General features: G+C 34.2%; 2 protein-coding genes and 1 pseudogene across 2 annotated transcripts; all 3 read left to right on the plus strand.

The window, feature by feature from the left end:
- Positions 1-4,696: 4,696 nt before the first annotated feature.
- Positions 4,697-5,400, plus strand: LOC131525124 (gap junction beta-3 protein-like; annotated as a pseudogene).
- A 1,533-nt stretch (positions 5,401-6,933) lies between these two features.
- Positions 6,934-15,236, plus strand: pef1 (penta-EF-hand domain containing 1). The gene is made up of 5 exons (XM_058754483.1): positions 6,934-7,022; positions 7,890-8,151; positions 11,758-11,913; positions 12,108-12,251; positions 14,379-15,236. Exons 1-5 carry the CDS (start codon positions 7,002-7,004, stop codon positions 14,606-14,608), a joined length of 813 nt encoding a protein of 270 aa, XP_058610466.1. The 5' UTR covers positions 6,934-7,001; the 3' UTR covers positions 14,609-15,236.
- Positions 15,237-15,436: 200 nt separating this feature from the next.
- On the plus strand, positions 15,437-17,153 carry smim12 (small integral membrane protein 12). The gene is made up of 2 exons (XM_058754487.1): positions 15,437-15,585; positions 16,014-17,153. Exon 2 carries the CDS (start codon positions 16,026-16,028, stop codon positions 16,299-16,301), a length of 276 nt encoding a protein of 91 aa, XP_058610470.1. The 5' UTR covers positions 15,437-15,585; positions 16,014-16,025; the 3' UTR covers positions 16,302-17,153.
- Positions 17,154-17,528: the final 375 nt, after the last annotated feature.

The raw sequence follows: 17,528 nt of genomic DNA on the forward strand, positions 1-17,528 counted from the left end.
TTTATTCCAGATGCACCATAAATGTGGCATGTCAAATTTCCAGTACAAAATATTGAAAATGTCCAATTTTGTGAGAATTTAGTTATTGCGGTAATATACAATGATATCTCAAATAGAAGAACAATGCTTTTTCGGGGGAAAAGAAGCACTCCTCATAGTCAGGAGAGAACATATAACAATGACCTAAATAAACAAAGAATTTCCATCCTACATACAGTACATAGATATTATCTGCACAGCCTTCCAGTCTAGATAGTCAAACAAAGGTATAACTTATTCCAGTCAAGTAAAGCCTCATACCTCTTAGAAACCATGCACAAAAGGTAAGGATATGCATGATTTATATCTGCTAAAAAAGTAGAGAGACTGTTTTAAATAATTGTCACTATGATATTGTCACGAGTTTGAGCTCCTGTTTGTTCTTATTTGGTTTAGTTCCGTTCTCATTAGTTTATCATCGTTCATTCTGATCACCTGAGTTAATTAATCATCTTGTTTGCTCCTTTGTTCCCTGTCTTTATAAGCCTTCGGTTTCTGTCTAGTCTTTGTCTTGGATTAGTGTTATTTCAGTGCAATTTGTGTGTTGATTGATTATTAAAAACGCCTTTACGTTTACGCCCTCATTATTCGCCTTTTCTACAACCACGTCCCGTAACAGATATGGATCAAGACTCAAATCAGTAAATAGAAAATAACTAAGAAAAAAAAAACTATGTTGACTTCTTTATTTGTGTTAGTTAGAGCTTACTTAAACTTTGAGTTAAGATAGGAATATCTGCTACATTTAAATGGTGGCTGAGATTTTTTATTTATTTATTTTTGTAATGTGGTTATTTATTCGAGAACAAGGTATACATGTTATGTAAACTTTTAATGCCTAAATTAATTTGATTAGTCAATAGTGACTTGTGGTACAAATACAATGCTGCTGTAAAGTAAAAAAGACATTTTATAATGATACAATGTACAAGTGGGAAAGCTAAATGCAGATTTATCACAAACAAATAACTTGATAGTCTTTTTTTTTTTTTTTGGATAAGGTTCATTTTTGCACTTTTTAATTTATTACATTTGTAAGAATCTTAGTTTCCTGATTAATATTGACATGCTTTTCTGGAAATTAATCAACCAAGCTTTTTTTCAAGGAAAACTAACACGTCTTATGTATAAGCTTTCACTTTCAGTTTGTCTCCTTTTAGTTTTGAACTTTTTTATTTTATTTTGATCCCTCTTTCCAATTCTGCTTTTCTTTTTCTTTTTTTTTCGTTGTTACATTATAGTGCAACAGATGACAAAATTCACGGTTCAGATAATATTCTAGATTGACAGATCAGATCATTTTTCAGCAAAAAATGGTTCTTTATTATTTAAAGTACACTTCTTCGATACCACAGCAAAAACTTGTAACATAACTAATAAAAGTCAAACATTTTTTAAAGACAAGTGAACTATCAGTAATAGAATGTGGTTATTCTTCAAGTACAAGAAATACAAGCTTTGTAAACAATGTCAATGCCTGATTGCATTTGGTTCAACAGTGGCTTGACAGTGTTATAAACTAAAAAGACACTTTAAAATGGTAAATGTACAAGTGTGAAAGCTAAATGCAGACTTATAGCAAACAATTAACTTGGATTTTTTATTTATTTATTTTTATTATTATTATTCATTTATGTATATGTATCGATATCTATCTATCTATCTATCTATCTATCTATCTATCTATCTATATATATATATATATATATATATATATATATATAATGTATTTAACTAGGTAGACAGGTAAGTAGATAGGTAAAATTGTTATTGATATTGGGCACTGCAGAAAGAATCAGAACAGAAAATGAAAGCCTCCAAAAATGGCTTAGCATCTTAAAGCTGCATTTATATAATAACTGTATTCATGTGATGCCTTTAAAAGAAAAAAAAAGAAAAAAGATAACAGCTTTAGCCATTGTTATATTTAGGTGCCTTATAAAGAAAAGCTTAACAACAGCGTTGCCTAAAAGCCATTCTGCTTCTGATCAAACATTCACTCATTCATTCAAAAACAAAACAAACAAACAAAAAAAAAAAACATCATAGTGAAACTGTGAAGAAACCAAAAGCGGATTTGCAGCAGGGCAAGTCTTTAGATTGAATCTGATATAATCTTATTATACATAATCGAAATGAATGCATTAAATGCATTTATTTAAACAATATGCAAAAAACATCACACTGCAGTAACATTGCTTTCACTAATTGTTTTATGAATACTTCGCATGACAAGTCATCCTGGGGTGTATTCCAGAAAGCAGGTTATGTGACATACCTGGGTATGTTTGAGGATAAGTGAGCGGATAACCTCAGCTTTCGGTTCCAAAATCGGAGGTTACTTTCAGGGTATGTAAGTAACCATAGCAACTTGCTCTCTGAAGATAACCTGCTCAGGAGCAGGTTCTGTTCCAGGGTTAGTTCACTTCAGCGCTATCAGAGCATGTATGATCTACGGACGAGCCTTCAGTGGGCGTGACAGATAGCGCACAATATTATATATTATTACAATACAGTTATGTATATAGCCTACTATACATATATATATATATATATATATATATATATATATATATATATATATAGTTGTATGCTATTTTAATGATAAAGCGCTAAAATAAGTAATAAATAAGGTTAGCCTATATATTGCTCTAATATGGTTATTATATTTTATTGGCATATATAACAGTTATCTGTATAAATTATAAAACACTATTATGAAAATGTAATTTTTAATTTATTATATTAGCCTATACATATATTATTACATTTTATATTATCATCTCACACATGGATCGCATTTTCTATAATGTATTTCTATAATAAAAATACATATCTGATATGACTTAATATATAATTAGCATCAAACAAACAATATAATTCTTATTCTCAAGGATTAAAGATTAAACGGAAAAAAATAAAATGATTGCAAAACCATCAATTAGGTGGCGATATGCACTAAGCATTAGGCCTACATGACCTTTGAACAAAAGAAGAAGAAAGAAGCATTATGGCGCGCTTATTCTTAGAGTCCGTTTCCATAGTGACTCGTAGATTCGTCGCTCTGTTGAGAATGTCTTGAGTCTTAATCAGGAACATACTCCGAGTTGAATGAACTTACTCCCGGACGTGTTTTTGGAACCACATACCTCGAGTAAGCAAGGTTTGGGGTTAATCAACCGAAAGTTCAGGGTTTATCTGACGGTAAGTTAACCATGCTTTCTGGAATACACCCCTGGGGTGTATTCCAGAAAGCAGGTTATGTGACACACCCGGTTATGTTTGAGGATAAGAGAGCGGATAACCTCAGTTTTCGGTTCCAAAATCGGAAGTTACTTTCAGGGTATGTAAGTAACCATAGCAACTTGCTCTCTGAAGATAACCTGCTCCGGAACACGTTATGTTCCAGGGTTAGTTCACTTCAGCTCCATCAGCGCACGCGTGATCTACTGACGAGCCTTCAGTGGGCGTGACAGATAGCGCACAATATTATATAGATTATGTAATATATATATATATATATACGGTATATATATATATATATATATATATATATATATATGATATGTTAATCATTAAGCACTATAGGTAATAAATAAGGTAATATATTATTCTAATTATATTTATTTTATTGGCATAACAGTTATATGTATAAATTAGAAAACACTATGACAAGGTAATGTTTAATTTATTATATTATATTTATTACATTTTATATTATCATCTCAAACATGGATCTGCATTTTCTATAATTTATTTCTATAATAAAACTACATATCTGATAGGACTTAATATATAATTAGCATCAAACAAACAATATAATTCATATTCAATCTCAAGGATTAAAGATTAAACGATAAAAAATACTGATTAAAAAATGTGTAGCCTGAATGCACTTGTAAGTCGCTTTGGATAAAAGCGTCTGCTAAATGCATAAATGTAAACGGGAAAAAAATTATTGCACAACCATGGCGGTATGCACTAAGCATGTAAATGACCATTGAACAAAAGAAGAAGAAAGAAACTTTCAAATACGTTTCCATAGTGACTCGTCGATTCGTCGCTCTGTTGAGAATGTCTCGAGTCTTAACAGGAACATACTCTGAGTTGAATTAACTTACTCCCGGACGTGTTTTTGGAACCAGATACCTCGAGTAAGCAAGGTTTGGGGTTAATCAACCGAAAGTTCAGGGTTTATGTGAAGGTAAGTTAACCGTGCTTTCTGGAATACACCCCTGATCTCAAATTAGAGATACACCAATATTAAAATTCTGCCAAACAACAATAAATCAATAACTAATTTTATGGTTAATAACTGAGAAACTGTTGATATTAAAATTATACGATTTAGTTTAAATATTAAAACACTTAAACACTAAAAACTAAAATCATTGCACAATGCACAGTATGAAAAATGGATAGGCATCATGAGATTTGCTAAAGTTGATAATTTGCAGTGTTATTAAATTATTAGTGTTTTTAAAGATTATCTTTAAGTGAACATTAGATCGATGGCAAAGGTAATCTAAATGAACAAGTGGAAATAATAATACACAGTTAAATGCCTATATTAACATAATAACAATAATAATCTCTAATATCATTTGATAACAGATGTGGTACTGATCTGTTCTCTCTCTCATGAACTGAACTGAACATGAACTGGATGCACCTAGAGGTCCTGATTGGTGGGGTTAGCAAATACTCCACCGTGATTGGCCGCATCTGGCTAATTGTGGTGTTTGTCTTTCATATCCTGGTGTTTGTGGTGGCTGTTCAGCAAGTGTGGTATGATGAACATCTAGAATTCATCTGTAACACCACCCAGAGAGGGTGTACTAACATCTGCTACGATCTATTCTTCCCCATCTCGCACGTCCGTCTATGGGCTCTCCAGATCATTTTTGTCACTTGCCCATCTTTGGTGGTGGTGGCTCGCGCCAAGTATCGTGAAATGAAGGATAGGAAGTACACTGCCCAGAAGGGCACACACCTGTACGCCAAACCAGGGAAAAAGCGTGGAGGGCTGTGGTACACCTACATACTCAGCCTAGAGTTCAAAGCTGGCTTTGATGCTTTCTCTATATTTTGTACTTAATTTATCATTTCAACATGCCAAGAGTTGTCAAATGCACCGAGGAACCTTGTCCAAATACAGTTAACTGTTACAGTTAAATTTTCACCTTGTTTATGGTGGTCACCTCTACTTTGTGTATTTTTTTGTGCATCTGTGAGATACTCTACCTCATTACCAAGAAAGTTTTAAAGTGCCTGTGCAAACAGCAAGACCGCTATAGAAGGGTTGGTCCAAGGGTCTCACCCAGCCGAAACCACAGCAACATGCACAATTTGCATGTGTAGGGGAGAGCGGCGCCCAACACTTTTTGGCTTTCTTGTAAATCCACATGGGGTTCAGAGTTTATAGTTTGTCTACAAATATGTGGCTTTGTTTCATAATTAGAGTGTACAAGTTTTTCTTTATTTACCCCAAAAGAATGGAAGTGAAATGTGACAACAGGTGGGGCACATTGTAACATCTGAGGGGTACATTGTAACATGACCATACAACAGCTTAAAATGTTATCTAATCTAATTAAAAAAAATATATATATATATATATATATATATATATATATATATATATTTCTTTTGTGTAATTCTTTTTTTTTTTTTACTTTTATTAACTTTTTGAAATAAAATAATAGTGTTTTTAAGAATTTAAAAGAAACTAATTTTGGAGTTTGACAATGAAGACATTGCAACCAGGGTTCCATGCTTGGGACAGCCCTGATTACAACACAGAGCATAGTTCAAAACAATGTGGACAAATAGATGAGGAAACACATTCAGAAAAACACAGAGACGAAGACAACACTCCCCTCCCTCCACAAACAGCTCTCACAGAATACGAGACAAATAAATGAAATAATAATTTCTGAACATTGACTCTCAGTCTTTATTCACCTGTTTCATGGTTTCTCATTAAAATTTACGAAAGTAATTAGTGTAAATCACATCGCTAATGTCATAGAATAGCACAGTTGTAATAATAGTGGGACACATTGTAATGCAGTGTTACAACGTTACCCATCTGCACAACTGGAATTTAAAACCAGTTATTATCTTCTGCTAGTAAGTGAAGCATTAAAGACCTATCTAAACTGCTAAATAACAGATTGGGGATTAAATAGCAGATTTGTTTCATTTTAAATAAACACTAATAACTTTGATGAAAAATGTTCTTTAGCCAGAAATTTGCTTTTGCTGTGGTTAAATGTTCAGCGATATCTTCAAAAGGTGTTTTTTTTTTTTTTTTTTGGCACTTTTTTTCTCCATATAGTGTTGATATGGCAACTAGTGAAGTGTATAAGTGCTTAATTACTTTATTCATTGCAGCATTACAGCTAACATTTAAACTTGGGCTTTACAGAAGAGCCAAAGATTCTCGGGTCTATATTTTTAAATGTCAGGTCTGAGCAAATCTTCACATTTTATTGGAGTACATTTTCACATTTTAAATGGAGACAAATAGATTAGCCTATTAATTGCAATGTGTGTTGGCAAATAAGTTCAGTTTTTGTAGCCTTTTCAGTATGTGTCTGTTTAGAAACTGGCCAAAAAAAAATTTGACAACTAGCCCCAGTCTCAAATTTATACAAGGAGACCAAATTTGATCAAAGCCAAGAGATGTCATGTACATCCTCAACCACTCATTTAGCAATGTCATAAAAATCGTTCTTAACAACTCCATCCTCCTCCAAATATGGTTTCTAAAACAAATCTTTCCACATCAACAGAGTGACTCACAGTTTCTGCTATGAGCAATGTTCCATGTTTTAACCAATCAGGTGAAAAGTACGAGGCTGCCTTTTGAAAAACGTGAAAACGCACCAATCAGCTCCAGGAGGCGGGCCTTAATAAATACAGCCAAATCGCTCCATTTGCTAAAGATCCTCCGCGGAATGAGTTATCAATACGGGCAGGTAAAGTCTGTCTTCCGGGTTTAGATGTTTTACATTTAAATGTTTATTGCATGTCTATATGATTCTTGCATATTTGTATTGCGGTCTAAACTTTTAGTGTTGGTGTACAGGGAAATTGGGCATAATTATGAAGATTCCGATCGCGTAAACTTTGTAGACAGCCTTTTAGGCTAGTCGGTTAGCTCTGTAGCTAATATGAAACATTTAATGGTATTTGGGTGTATGATGAGAGAGTGCTGTTCAGTCACGTATAATGTATAAAATGACCATATGTCTTACATCTTTATCTTACGTAATGTCTTACAACAATGGTACAAAATAGAGACTTGTCACTTAGACGTACCATACCCTTTACCATATACCCTTGTTTCAATCTCTTTCGTCTGGTGTAAAATTACAATAATAATAATAAAAGTATGAGTTTACAAGTACATATCATGTTATTGTACAAACTTCCGTGAAACAAAAGAATGAAAAAAATTCATTGAATGAAGAAAAAAAATAAATAAATAAATGCCGTGAAAGTCAATGTTGATTAATTATGTCATTCTGCCTAAAATATCTCCTATATTGATATTACAAATATTATATTAAAATCAGTATAATAATAAAAAATAATACTAAATAGATGTTAGCAATCCACAGAATAATAAAAAAATAAAAATAACGTGTTGATGAGTAAATGATGACAGAATTCACATTTTTACCTTTACATTTTATTTAATTTGTTTTGGTGACATATTTTCCTTTGCTTATGTCATTTAACCACATCTGCTTCTCTGTTGGTGTTTCATTGCAGTTTCATCACAGCATTTCAAGTTACTAGTTTTTATTGCAATCCAACCTTTTCATTATTTGTTTTTAAAGGGTTATCCGGGACCAGGTGGTAACGCTCCCCAACACCACCCGCCTCCAGGGGCACCGTATGGAGGTGGTCCCGCTGGTGGACGGTATGGTTCAGCTTATGGCAGTGCCCCTCCAGGGCAACAGTATGGTGGAGGGACTCCATATGGGTCTTATGGTCAACCTGGTCCAAGAGCACCGTACGGTGGGGGCCAAGCTCCAGGAGGTCCTTACGGAGGCTATGGACAACCCCAGGGAGGACCATATAGTCAGCAGGCACCTGCAGGTTAGAGATGTGTAACTCTGTTTTGTTTTAATTTGGCTGAGTATCATATTGAGTTACATATGTATGTGTGTGTGTGTGTTTACAGTGGTACCAAAAGTATTTTTAGACACTTATGCCAAACTTCTATGGTTGTCATTACATTTAATCACTAAATGGCATTTGTTTTAAAGAAAGTTAGAATAAGCTTCATCACATCAGGTTTTTAAAAACATTCAACAAAATTCATATACATTTCTAGGTTTGATTTTAAATGTCAAAATACTTTTTAGGGCCACTATGTACACTACTGTTAAAATGTTTGGGGTCAGTAAGATTTTATTTCTTTTTCTTTTTATTAAATACTTTTAGTCATCAAGGACACAGTAAATTGAATAAAAGTGACAGATTATACTTTTACATTGAAACATTTTCTATTTCAAATAAATTATATTCATGAAATAATTCTGAAAAATGTACCATGATTTCCACAAAAATATAAGCAGCGCATCTGTTTTCAGCATTGATAATAATAAGAAATGTTTCTTGAGCAGCATATTAGAAGGATTTCTGAAGAATCATGTGACACTGAAGACTGGAGTAATGATGCTGAAAATTCAGCTTTGTCATCACAGGAATAAATTACATTTTAAAATATTAAAATATCAAACACTTATTTTAAATTGTAATAATATTCACAATATTACTGGTCTTATTGAAACAATATTACTGGTCTTATTCTTTAAAAACAGAAAAAAAATCTTTCCGACCAAACCGAAACAATAGTTCATTATGTCATATTAGTTCCTCACCTTTTGGTTAATAGACTGCACACTTCAATGGTTTCAATAATGACTGAATTATATGTAATAATTTAAGCAAATAAATGTCATCTCATGGGAATGTGATACTGGATTTGGAATGTAGGGGAATAGGAATGTGGTTTGATATATATAACTTTTTTTATCAGAATGTTTTCCACAGCCTCATACATCTGCAAATGCACTGCAATAGATGTTGGTCCAGCAGGTGAATTTTTCCACATGGTCCCAGGTGTGGTAGTCAGCAGCTTCAGGCTGGTTTGACTGATGATGTCTGAGCGTCAGGGTTGACAGCTAAGACAGCACGAGCCGCTGCCGTTCCATCAGGCGTGCAGTGGCCGAGGGCTGTGAATAAAATACGACAGATAGAAATGTATGAAGGTGCTGCAGACAAGGTCTTTGATCCTCCTGCACTGCAGCTGTGTCATATGCCCCTCACTGAATGACTGATGCTGATACACTGCAGGATGGCAGAAGCAGCTTGTACTGATCTGGTACAGAATGTGCCTACGGGAGAATTAGAGTGATGAGCGTAGTAATTCTGAGCGAAGGGGTTCGTGCATATGTGTCCTTCCGCGTTTATGTCGGTAAGTATTCTGTAATGTCCTGTGGGAAAGGCTGTCAGATTCAAAGACTGTCCTCTGAACAGTGCTTATCCCTCCCGAGGGATACAGTGACCGTCTGCGCTTCACCAAATTGCACAATTTATTCTTGTCCCTCTTGGGATCGAGACGACACATAGCTGACAACCCATGCTAGTTCACATTGAACCCATTTCCAATATGTTTTTCAAATCTGACCTGTAGGACTGCTTGTCCTCATCATCGTCTCACTGTCATTTTGTCATTTTAATGAACTATTTTTTGCACATTTATGCATATTACGCTGCATCCGAAACGGCTCCATTCAGTACATAAAGGAAGCCACATGCGATTATAAATTTGCTAATTCAATCCCAGCTGTATACACCAGGGATATTATCGATAACCAGATATTTTAAATAAACATTAATTGAAATATAAAAAGTAAAAATGCTTTTATTGATTAGGATTTTTTTTAGCTTGTTGCAAACACAGCATTTCTCATTTTCTTTTAGTTTAAGTTGAAGAACTAAAATAGCTAAAACTAAGAGCTAAAACTTAATAAAAACTATATAGACATAAAAAAAAGTAATGAAAATGACAAACACAGCAAAATTTAATTAAAAATATTAATAAAAGCTATTATATTTAATCAGTGATCAGTGTTAGGTGTAATACTATTTTTTTAGTAAAGTAATTTATTAAAGTAATTTAATTAATTTTCCCTTGAAAATGTAAAGTAAGGGATTACTCCTAATTTTTCTATAATTTAATGACAGTTACTTCTGACGTAATTGCATTAAATACTGAGTAGACTGTAGAACAATTCTTTATAAAACAATAGCGAATTCAACTTTAAAATGTAACATCTGATGTTAAAATGCATGTTTTAATTAGGGGTGTCAACGTTAACGCGTTAACGCATGCGATTAATCTAAAAAAACTTTACGCGTTTAATTTTTTTTAACGCGAATTAATTGCTTGATAAGGTTTGACCCCAACTTCTTGCTGTCATCGCAATGCGGAAGGTCATCTATCATTGTGTGATGAGGGTACAGCCAGCGGTTTTTTGGGCTACTTTTTTAATGTACCGCAGCCGCCCAAAGTCTATATAGACAAATAAAAATAAAATAGATCCTTTTACTAATGTGTATTATACTTGAAATGTATATCTGGCAACTTAAGAACGGAAAGGCGGTTGTAACATCAAACAACGTGAGTTTTAGCAGAGCATACATGTTCAGGCTTTTACACAGCAGAAATAAACATGACAACAGCCACTATAGATTATATTAGATGATAAACACACGATTACGATAGGATATTTGTATGTGATTTTCTTGAAGAATGTGTACATCTGAAATGCTAATTTGAGCAGCGATATAAAAGGCTATAAATAGCATATTTTAACAACAGTAAACGACCAAATTCCACATGTGATCACAAAAGGAAGTTATTGCAAACACTCGATGGTGGTTTGAAGTGAGTTCTGAGTAAAAGTATACTATTAATCTCATAAATTGTCTTATGTAGCATGATGCTAATATTAGCTCTAATGCAGCTGCAGAACAGGTCCAATTCTTCTTCATGATGCATTTTGTCATAATACTTCACATAAGGTCGCAAGAAAATGTTTTGTTGTATTTGTTTAGAAATACTTTTGATAATAGTTGGGTAAATGTATACTGGGATTGAAGTGATGTGGCTTGGTAAACGTTTTATTGCCAGTTTAAAGGCTGATAATGGCTGAATAAAAACAAAAGAATAATAAGGATTATGTCTCATACCTGGCGGAAGTGTGAAAGGTTCTGTTTCCTTAAACTAATTTGTCATGCGTTTCTTTTTCAACACATTTACAGGTAAATCCTAGTATTTTAAATTTGTGATTAATCGTGATTAATCACAGTCCATGACTGTGATTAACGCGATTACATTTTTTTAATCGATTGACAGCACTAGTTTTAATGTAACCATCTCCCTTTAAATACTTTGGTCTGTTCAAGAATAATTTAGTTTAGTTAGTTTGGTTTTATATTATTTCTTGGAAAGAATTATAAGTGCTGTTTCATGTCTATCCTTGTATTGTTGATGTTGATATGGGATTTAAAAGGTAAATAGTAATCTTTTTTGATGTGGCTTCTACTATTTTAGGCCTGTGGTTAACTATGGTTAAATGAGTTGTTTTGAAGAAATACATTTGATTTGCATCTCATCTTTTCATGTTGTAGGTACCATTCCTCCTGGTGTGAACCCTGAGGCCTACCAGTGGTTTTCGTCTGTGGATTCAGATCGTAGTGGCTACATTAATGCAAAAGAACTGAAGCAAGCACTCATGAATTCCAACAACTCCTCGTTCAATGACGAAACCTGCATGATGATGCTCAGTGAGTGTTGCCATTGTTTACATAACCCTCCTGACAACGGCTACATTTTTTGAATGGCTGCTTATATCACCATATAACTAAATAACAGAATGCTGCAGTGTCACATAAACAATACAAAAATAGAAGTCATCTGATGACATCTCCAGTGCCAAAGGAAACTGAAGCAAGAATCGGTGCTTTGTCTTCATTTCCAGATATGTTTGACAAGACCAAATCGGGACGTGTAGATGTATTTGGTTTCTCTGCACTGTGGACGTTTCTGCAGCAGTGGAGGGCAGTATTCCAACAGTTTGACCGCGACCGATCCGGATCAATTAACAGCAATGAGATGCACCAGGGTGAGTAAATGAGAGGTCAAGAGAGAGACCCAAGATAACACGTTTGCAGTAAAGTCAACATGTTCACACTGTTATGACAACAGACGCAGTCACTAAGGCCAGATTCCAGCATTCCAGTGGTGGTTCCATTCCATGTGTTTAGGCCATCAATATTTCTTACCAGTCTACAAACAGTATATATATATATATATATACATACATACATACATACATACACGTTGCATATTTCTGACAAACAAAAAAGTACAACATAAGACAGTCTCCATCTCAGTTGTCTTTCACAAAAATATTAAGTGAAATATTAAAAATATTTTCATTTTTGTGTTGAGAAATGTCACATATGTACACTATACAATTATTATTTGTCTGAATGGTAGTGTAGATTTTTGAAGCTTGCTCATCAAAGCTGCGTTTATCAAAATTACAGTAAAGAACAGTAATAGTGTGAATTATTAGTTATGTTATAATTTAATGTTTTAAAATGTAAAATATAATTTTTTCCTGTTGTGGCAAAGCTGAATTTTCAGCAGTCATTACTCCAGTTGTCAGTGTTGCATGGTCCTTCAGAAATCATTCTAATATGCTGATTTTGTGCTCATGAAATATTTAAATCAAATTCAAAACCCCAAACTTTTGAACAGTAGAGTATCTCCACATAAATTTTGTATGATTTAAAAAATAATAAATAAAAAACTAAAAAACTGAATCTGCTCTTATAACATACACCAGTTAGGGTCAGATTGTCATTCTTATAATTGACGACATATTTTGTTGTAGTTCTTAAAAAAAAAAAAAAAAAAAAACCTGCCAGCCAGTAGTTTTATTTGCCTGTGAAAGTTCATTGTTATTCACATTTGTCACTACTAGTGTTACTTTTGGGCTCTTGCTGTGCTATAGCAAAGCTTGGTCAACTTAATCACAACCAAAATCTAACCACAGGAAGTTTTCATCAGCTAACATGCTTATATGTGTATTTCCTCAAATCATGCTTAAGTGATTCACATAGCATATCACGTAGCTTTTTTAATCTGCAAAGAGATATGTTTACTGCTCATAGTTCCAGGAATTTGCACGTAGACAAAACATAATTACAAACATTTTCAGGGAAAAAAACAACAACAGTTGCAGAAGCCAGGAAAAGACAGTTGCTGAGCTTGTGCGCCCTCTTTCCCATCTAATCCTGTGCAATTTAATACACCATTATTTACAGGGCTGATTTCATTGTTAAGACGTCATGAATAATTGCTCTTAAAATAACCTCAAAAATTGTAGCTGTTATCTTGCAGTGTCTTTTTTATACTCATTGATTTTGTATGAAAATGTCTCTTCACGACTGCCAGAGCAATATTTCATCTGCAGTGATAGTTGAAGCCATTATAAAGATGTGAATAGGCCTGAAAGTGAATGGCTGATTACTGGTGAGCGACAGAGAGTGGAAAACATGGTGGATACAAAAACAACAGTAGAACGGTTTAACAGGGCCTGTGGAGAGAAAAAGAGGGATTTAGGGACCCTTAGAGGCTTGGTTTCATTTCCAAAACTCCCCCACTTTTTGCTGCTGACTTGTTTAAGAAACATAAACCTTTATGTAAAACCAGAGGTTAGCAGTGTAAGCATTCCCTGATTTTTATTTATTTATTTAAAGTAAGTACTTTTATTCAGCAAGGATTCATTGATCAAAAGACAGTAAAGACATTGACAGTAAAGACATTTATAATGTTGCAAAAGATTTATGTTTTATGTTTAATGCTGTTCTTGTGAACTTTCTATTCATCAAGGAATCCTGAATGAAAATGGATTATGGTTTCATTGAAACTAATAAGAAATGTTACTTGAGCAAATTAGCATATTATAATGATTTCTATAACACTGAAGATTGGAATAATGGTTGCTGAAAATTCAGCTTTTACATCACAGGAGTAAATTACATTTTAACATACAAAAATGGGGGGAAAAAATTTAAATTATTAAATAAATAGTATTATATTAAAATGTGAATAATATTTCACAGTATTACTGATTTTGCTGTATTTTTTCAGATAAGATGAGAGACTTATTTCCAAAAAAAAAAAAAACTGTATAGGGTAAATGTAATGTTTTTAATTTAATTTCTTTCTTATTTCCCAGCATTATCTCAGATGGGCTACAATCTGAGTCCTCAGTTCATTCAGGAGCTGGTGAATCGTTACTCTGCACGCAGTGTCAACGGGGTTCTCCAGCTGGACCGCTTCATTCAGGTCTGCACGCAGCTTCAAAGCATGACCCAAGCATTCCGCGAGAAAGACACCGCCATGACTGGCAATGTGAGGTTGAGTTACGAAGACTTCCTATCTGGTGCCGTTTCCAGACTGATGTAAAGGACTGCATCAGCAATTCAGAAGATGATCTGACTCCGAATGTGTTCAGCATGACACTTCACCCTGTCAACAGTGCCTTTCACTGCAGCATACCCTGATTTCACCACATTTATCTGAAAACTATGTTCATTAAGCATTGCCAGCTAGCCAATTAAAGCACTCACCGCAAAAGACTACCATTGTGATATGGATGTCTGTAATGCAGCCAGTTATTCAAGACTAAACTAATGCCAAAAATATTAGTGGTACATGTGAATAAAATGACATTAGCTATGCAAATAGCACTATTTACTAATTAATGGGAGTATGTTATAAAAGTATAAGTACATTTGATTTTCTTTGTCAGAATTAACATTTCTGTACTTTTTGAATGTTTGCAAAAATTCCTGATTATGAATACTTGAAATGAAAATAAGTTTAGGTTTCCCCTCCCAAGGAAATTGCTTTTTTATATGATATTTATGCTCTCCTAACACCCTTTTATAACCTTTCCTTATATATAATGATATTTTTTTCTGCTGTTTTAATTTTTTTTTTTTGCTTTTGCAGTTAAACAATGTAGTTCAAGTAATTCAGTTTGTTGTATTTGTTTAATTGTATTTTCTCGTTTATTTGTCATTTTTCTTTTTTTAATTTTAAAATAAATGTTTTCATTTTAAAACACATTGTGTCTGAATTGAGTACACCATATATGTACTATAATAACTATATATGCAATTGGACCGTATTGTACTATTATTATTATTATTATTATCAGTCAAAAATGAGCTTTAAGTTCAGGACAAATGCTCACAGTATGTTTCAACATTGGTCACTAGGGGTCAGGATTGCTTCCACAGGATATCCTGTACAGAACTTTTTTTCCCCCCTGAACAAATGAGACTTGAAAACGTCATTCTGACGTACAAAAACAGCCAATCAGATTGCTGCTTACAGTGACGCAAGAAGGCAGGAAGTTGAATGTCCTGGAGATAGAGGTACGTACAGTCATGAGATTTTATAAACGCACGCGCGAATGATTTAATGAATTTATGAAATGTTACGCACTAAGTTGTCAGCGGATCTCTTATTATGCTTTCAGGAAGAATTATAAACAAAAATGTGTTGTATTAATGTATTTTTATTGCGCCATTCAACACCTCAAGCATTGACACCGGTACCCTTGTAACAGTCACATTCTTCTTTAATGCTCAAGTTATGCTTCATAAAAACGTTAACATAATGGCACTCTCATTTCTTCTGCCATATAAAAATAATATTTTAACACAGATTGTATCGTTGGCTTCTTGAAAGTATGTGTCTATATGTCATCCTTGAATTTGTGGCTGGTAATAATGAAAGTAAGGCTACATTGTCAGCTTGCCAAAGGTAAATAACCTTCTAGAACTTGGACTGGCTTTTTCAGGTTTATGCAGCCATGTGGCCAGTGATCTGGACTGCCATGCGCGCTTATGCGCCCTATGTGACCTTCCCAGTGGCCTTTGTGGTGGGAGCTGTTGGATACCACCTTGAGTGGTTTATCCGGGGAACTCCTAACACCCCGGGAGAAGAGAGGGGCATTGCAGAGCTACGGGAGGATAGGAAATTAGAGGAACTGACCGGTCAGGACAGCACACAGGTCCTCAGCCTCAAGGACAAACTGGAATTCACACCAAGAGCAGTGCTGGAAAGAAACCGACCGGAGAAGAGCTAAGTTTTATTAAATGGCATGAAGTCCTGCAAGATTACCATATAATGATGTGCACTCAACAGCCCCAGGGACGGGAACTTGATCGGAAAACTTTTTTTTTTGTGGGATTTCATGTCCATTCCTGTCACTTTGTTCTGCCACCCTAATTACATGGAGTCATGCTGTAATATTTACCAGGCCAGCTGATGGAACTTGGCTGCTGAGAGAACTTTCATTCTTTGAGTCTTCTTAATATTCATCTTCTGCCCTTAGGCATGCAGACACATGACTATATCGCACAAGTCCTAACTTGGAAAGCTTTAATAAGTTTTCCATTCGTGCTCCCTGTCATATGCTCATGAGACTGAAGCTCAAAGAAAGACCACCTTTGTTAAGTTTTGTGACTACATGAATAAAAGTGCATCTATGCAAGGCAACACTTGAGTGGGACTAGAAAATGTTTGAACTTTGAGAGGCTGAAGTGATTCAGAACACTTAGAAATTCATACAAGCTCACTGTGTCACTGTGGTCCTTTGCTAATTAGTAATAATGATCGCAGTGAATAGTGAGGAATGAAAGCCAAGTTTTGCCTCGGTGTCCTTTTTGGTTCATGTAAGAACTCTGCACACGCTTTGAATATTTGGAGCAGAAGGTTTAGCTTGTATTTCAAACAAATTATCTGTGGTTTTGAGTCCTTTTACATGTACAGTAAAGTGAACTCGTTGTGTTGCAGAGATCATTACCCATGTAGTGCTTTCCTAAGCATTGTTATGGCTAAAATGTCAATGATAATTGCACTGCTAACTTTTGTGCTGAAGTGTGTAGGAGGCTGCCTTGTGTTCATGTAATAAATGTAAAGACACACTTTAATTTTGGCACTGTGTTCGTCAGATGTTCTTTCCAACTTGTGTGAATTTTGCACATTGCACAAAAATCATAAAGAACACATAAATAGGGCTGGGTGTCAATAGATTTAGAAGCCTATAACCGTAGAACCATATAACTCCTCTTTTTAAACAATTTTTTTTCATCAATTGGTCCACACTGATCATGCTGTTCAGTCTATATATATACTACCAGTCAGAACTCTTTTTTTTTTTTTTTTTGATCCAAAATACAGCAAAAACACTCAGTCAAAAGTTTTTGAACATTAAGATTTTTAATGCTTTTTAAAGAATTCTCTTCTGCTCACCAAGCCTGCATTAGTTTTTTTTTTCCAAAATAAAAACAGTAATATTGTGAAATAATAT

This window comes from Onychostoma macrolepis, chromosome 19 (assembly GCF_012432095.1).
Source record: "Onychostoma macrolepis isolate SWU-2019 chromosome 19, ASM1243209v1, whole genome shotgun sequence".
Lineage (NCBI taxonomy): Eukaryota > Metazoa > Chordata > Actinopteri > Cypriniformes > Cyprinidae > Onychostoma > Onychostoma macrolepis.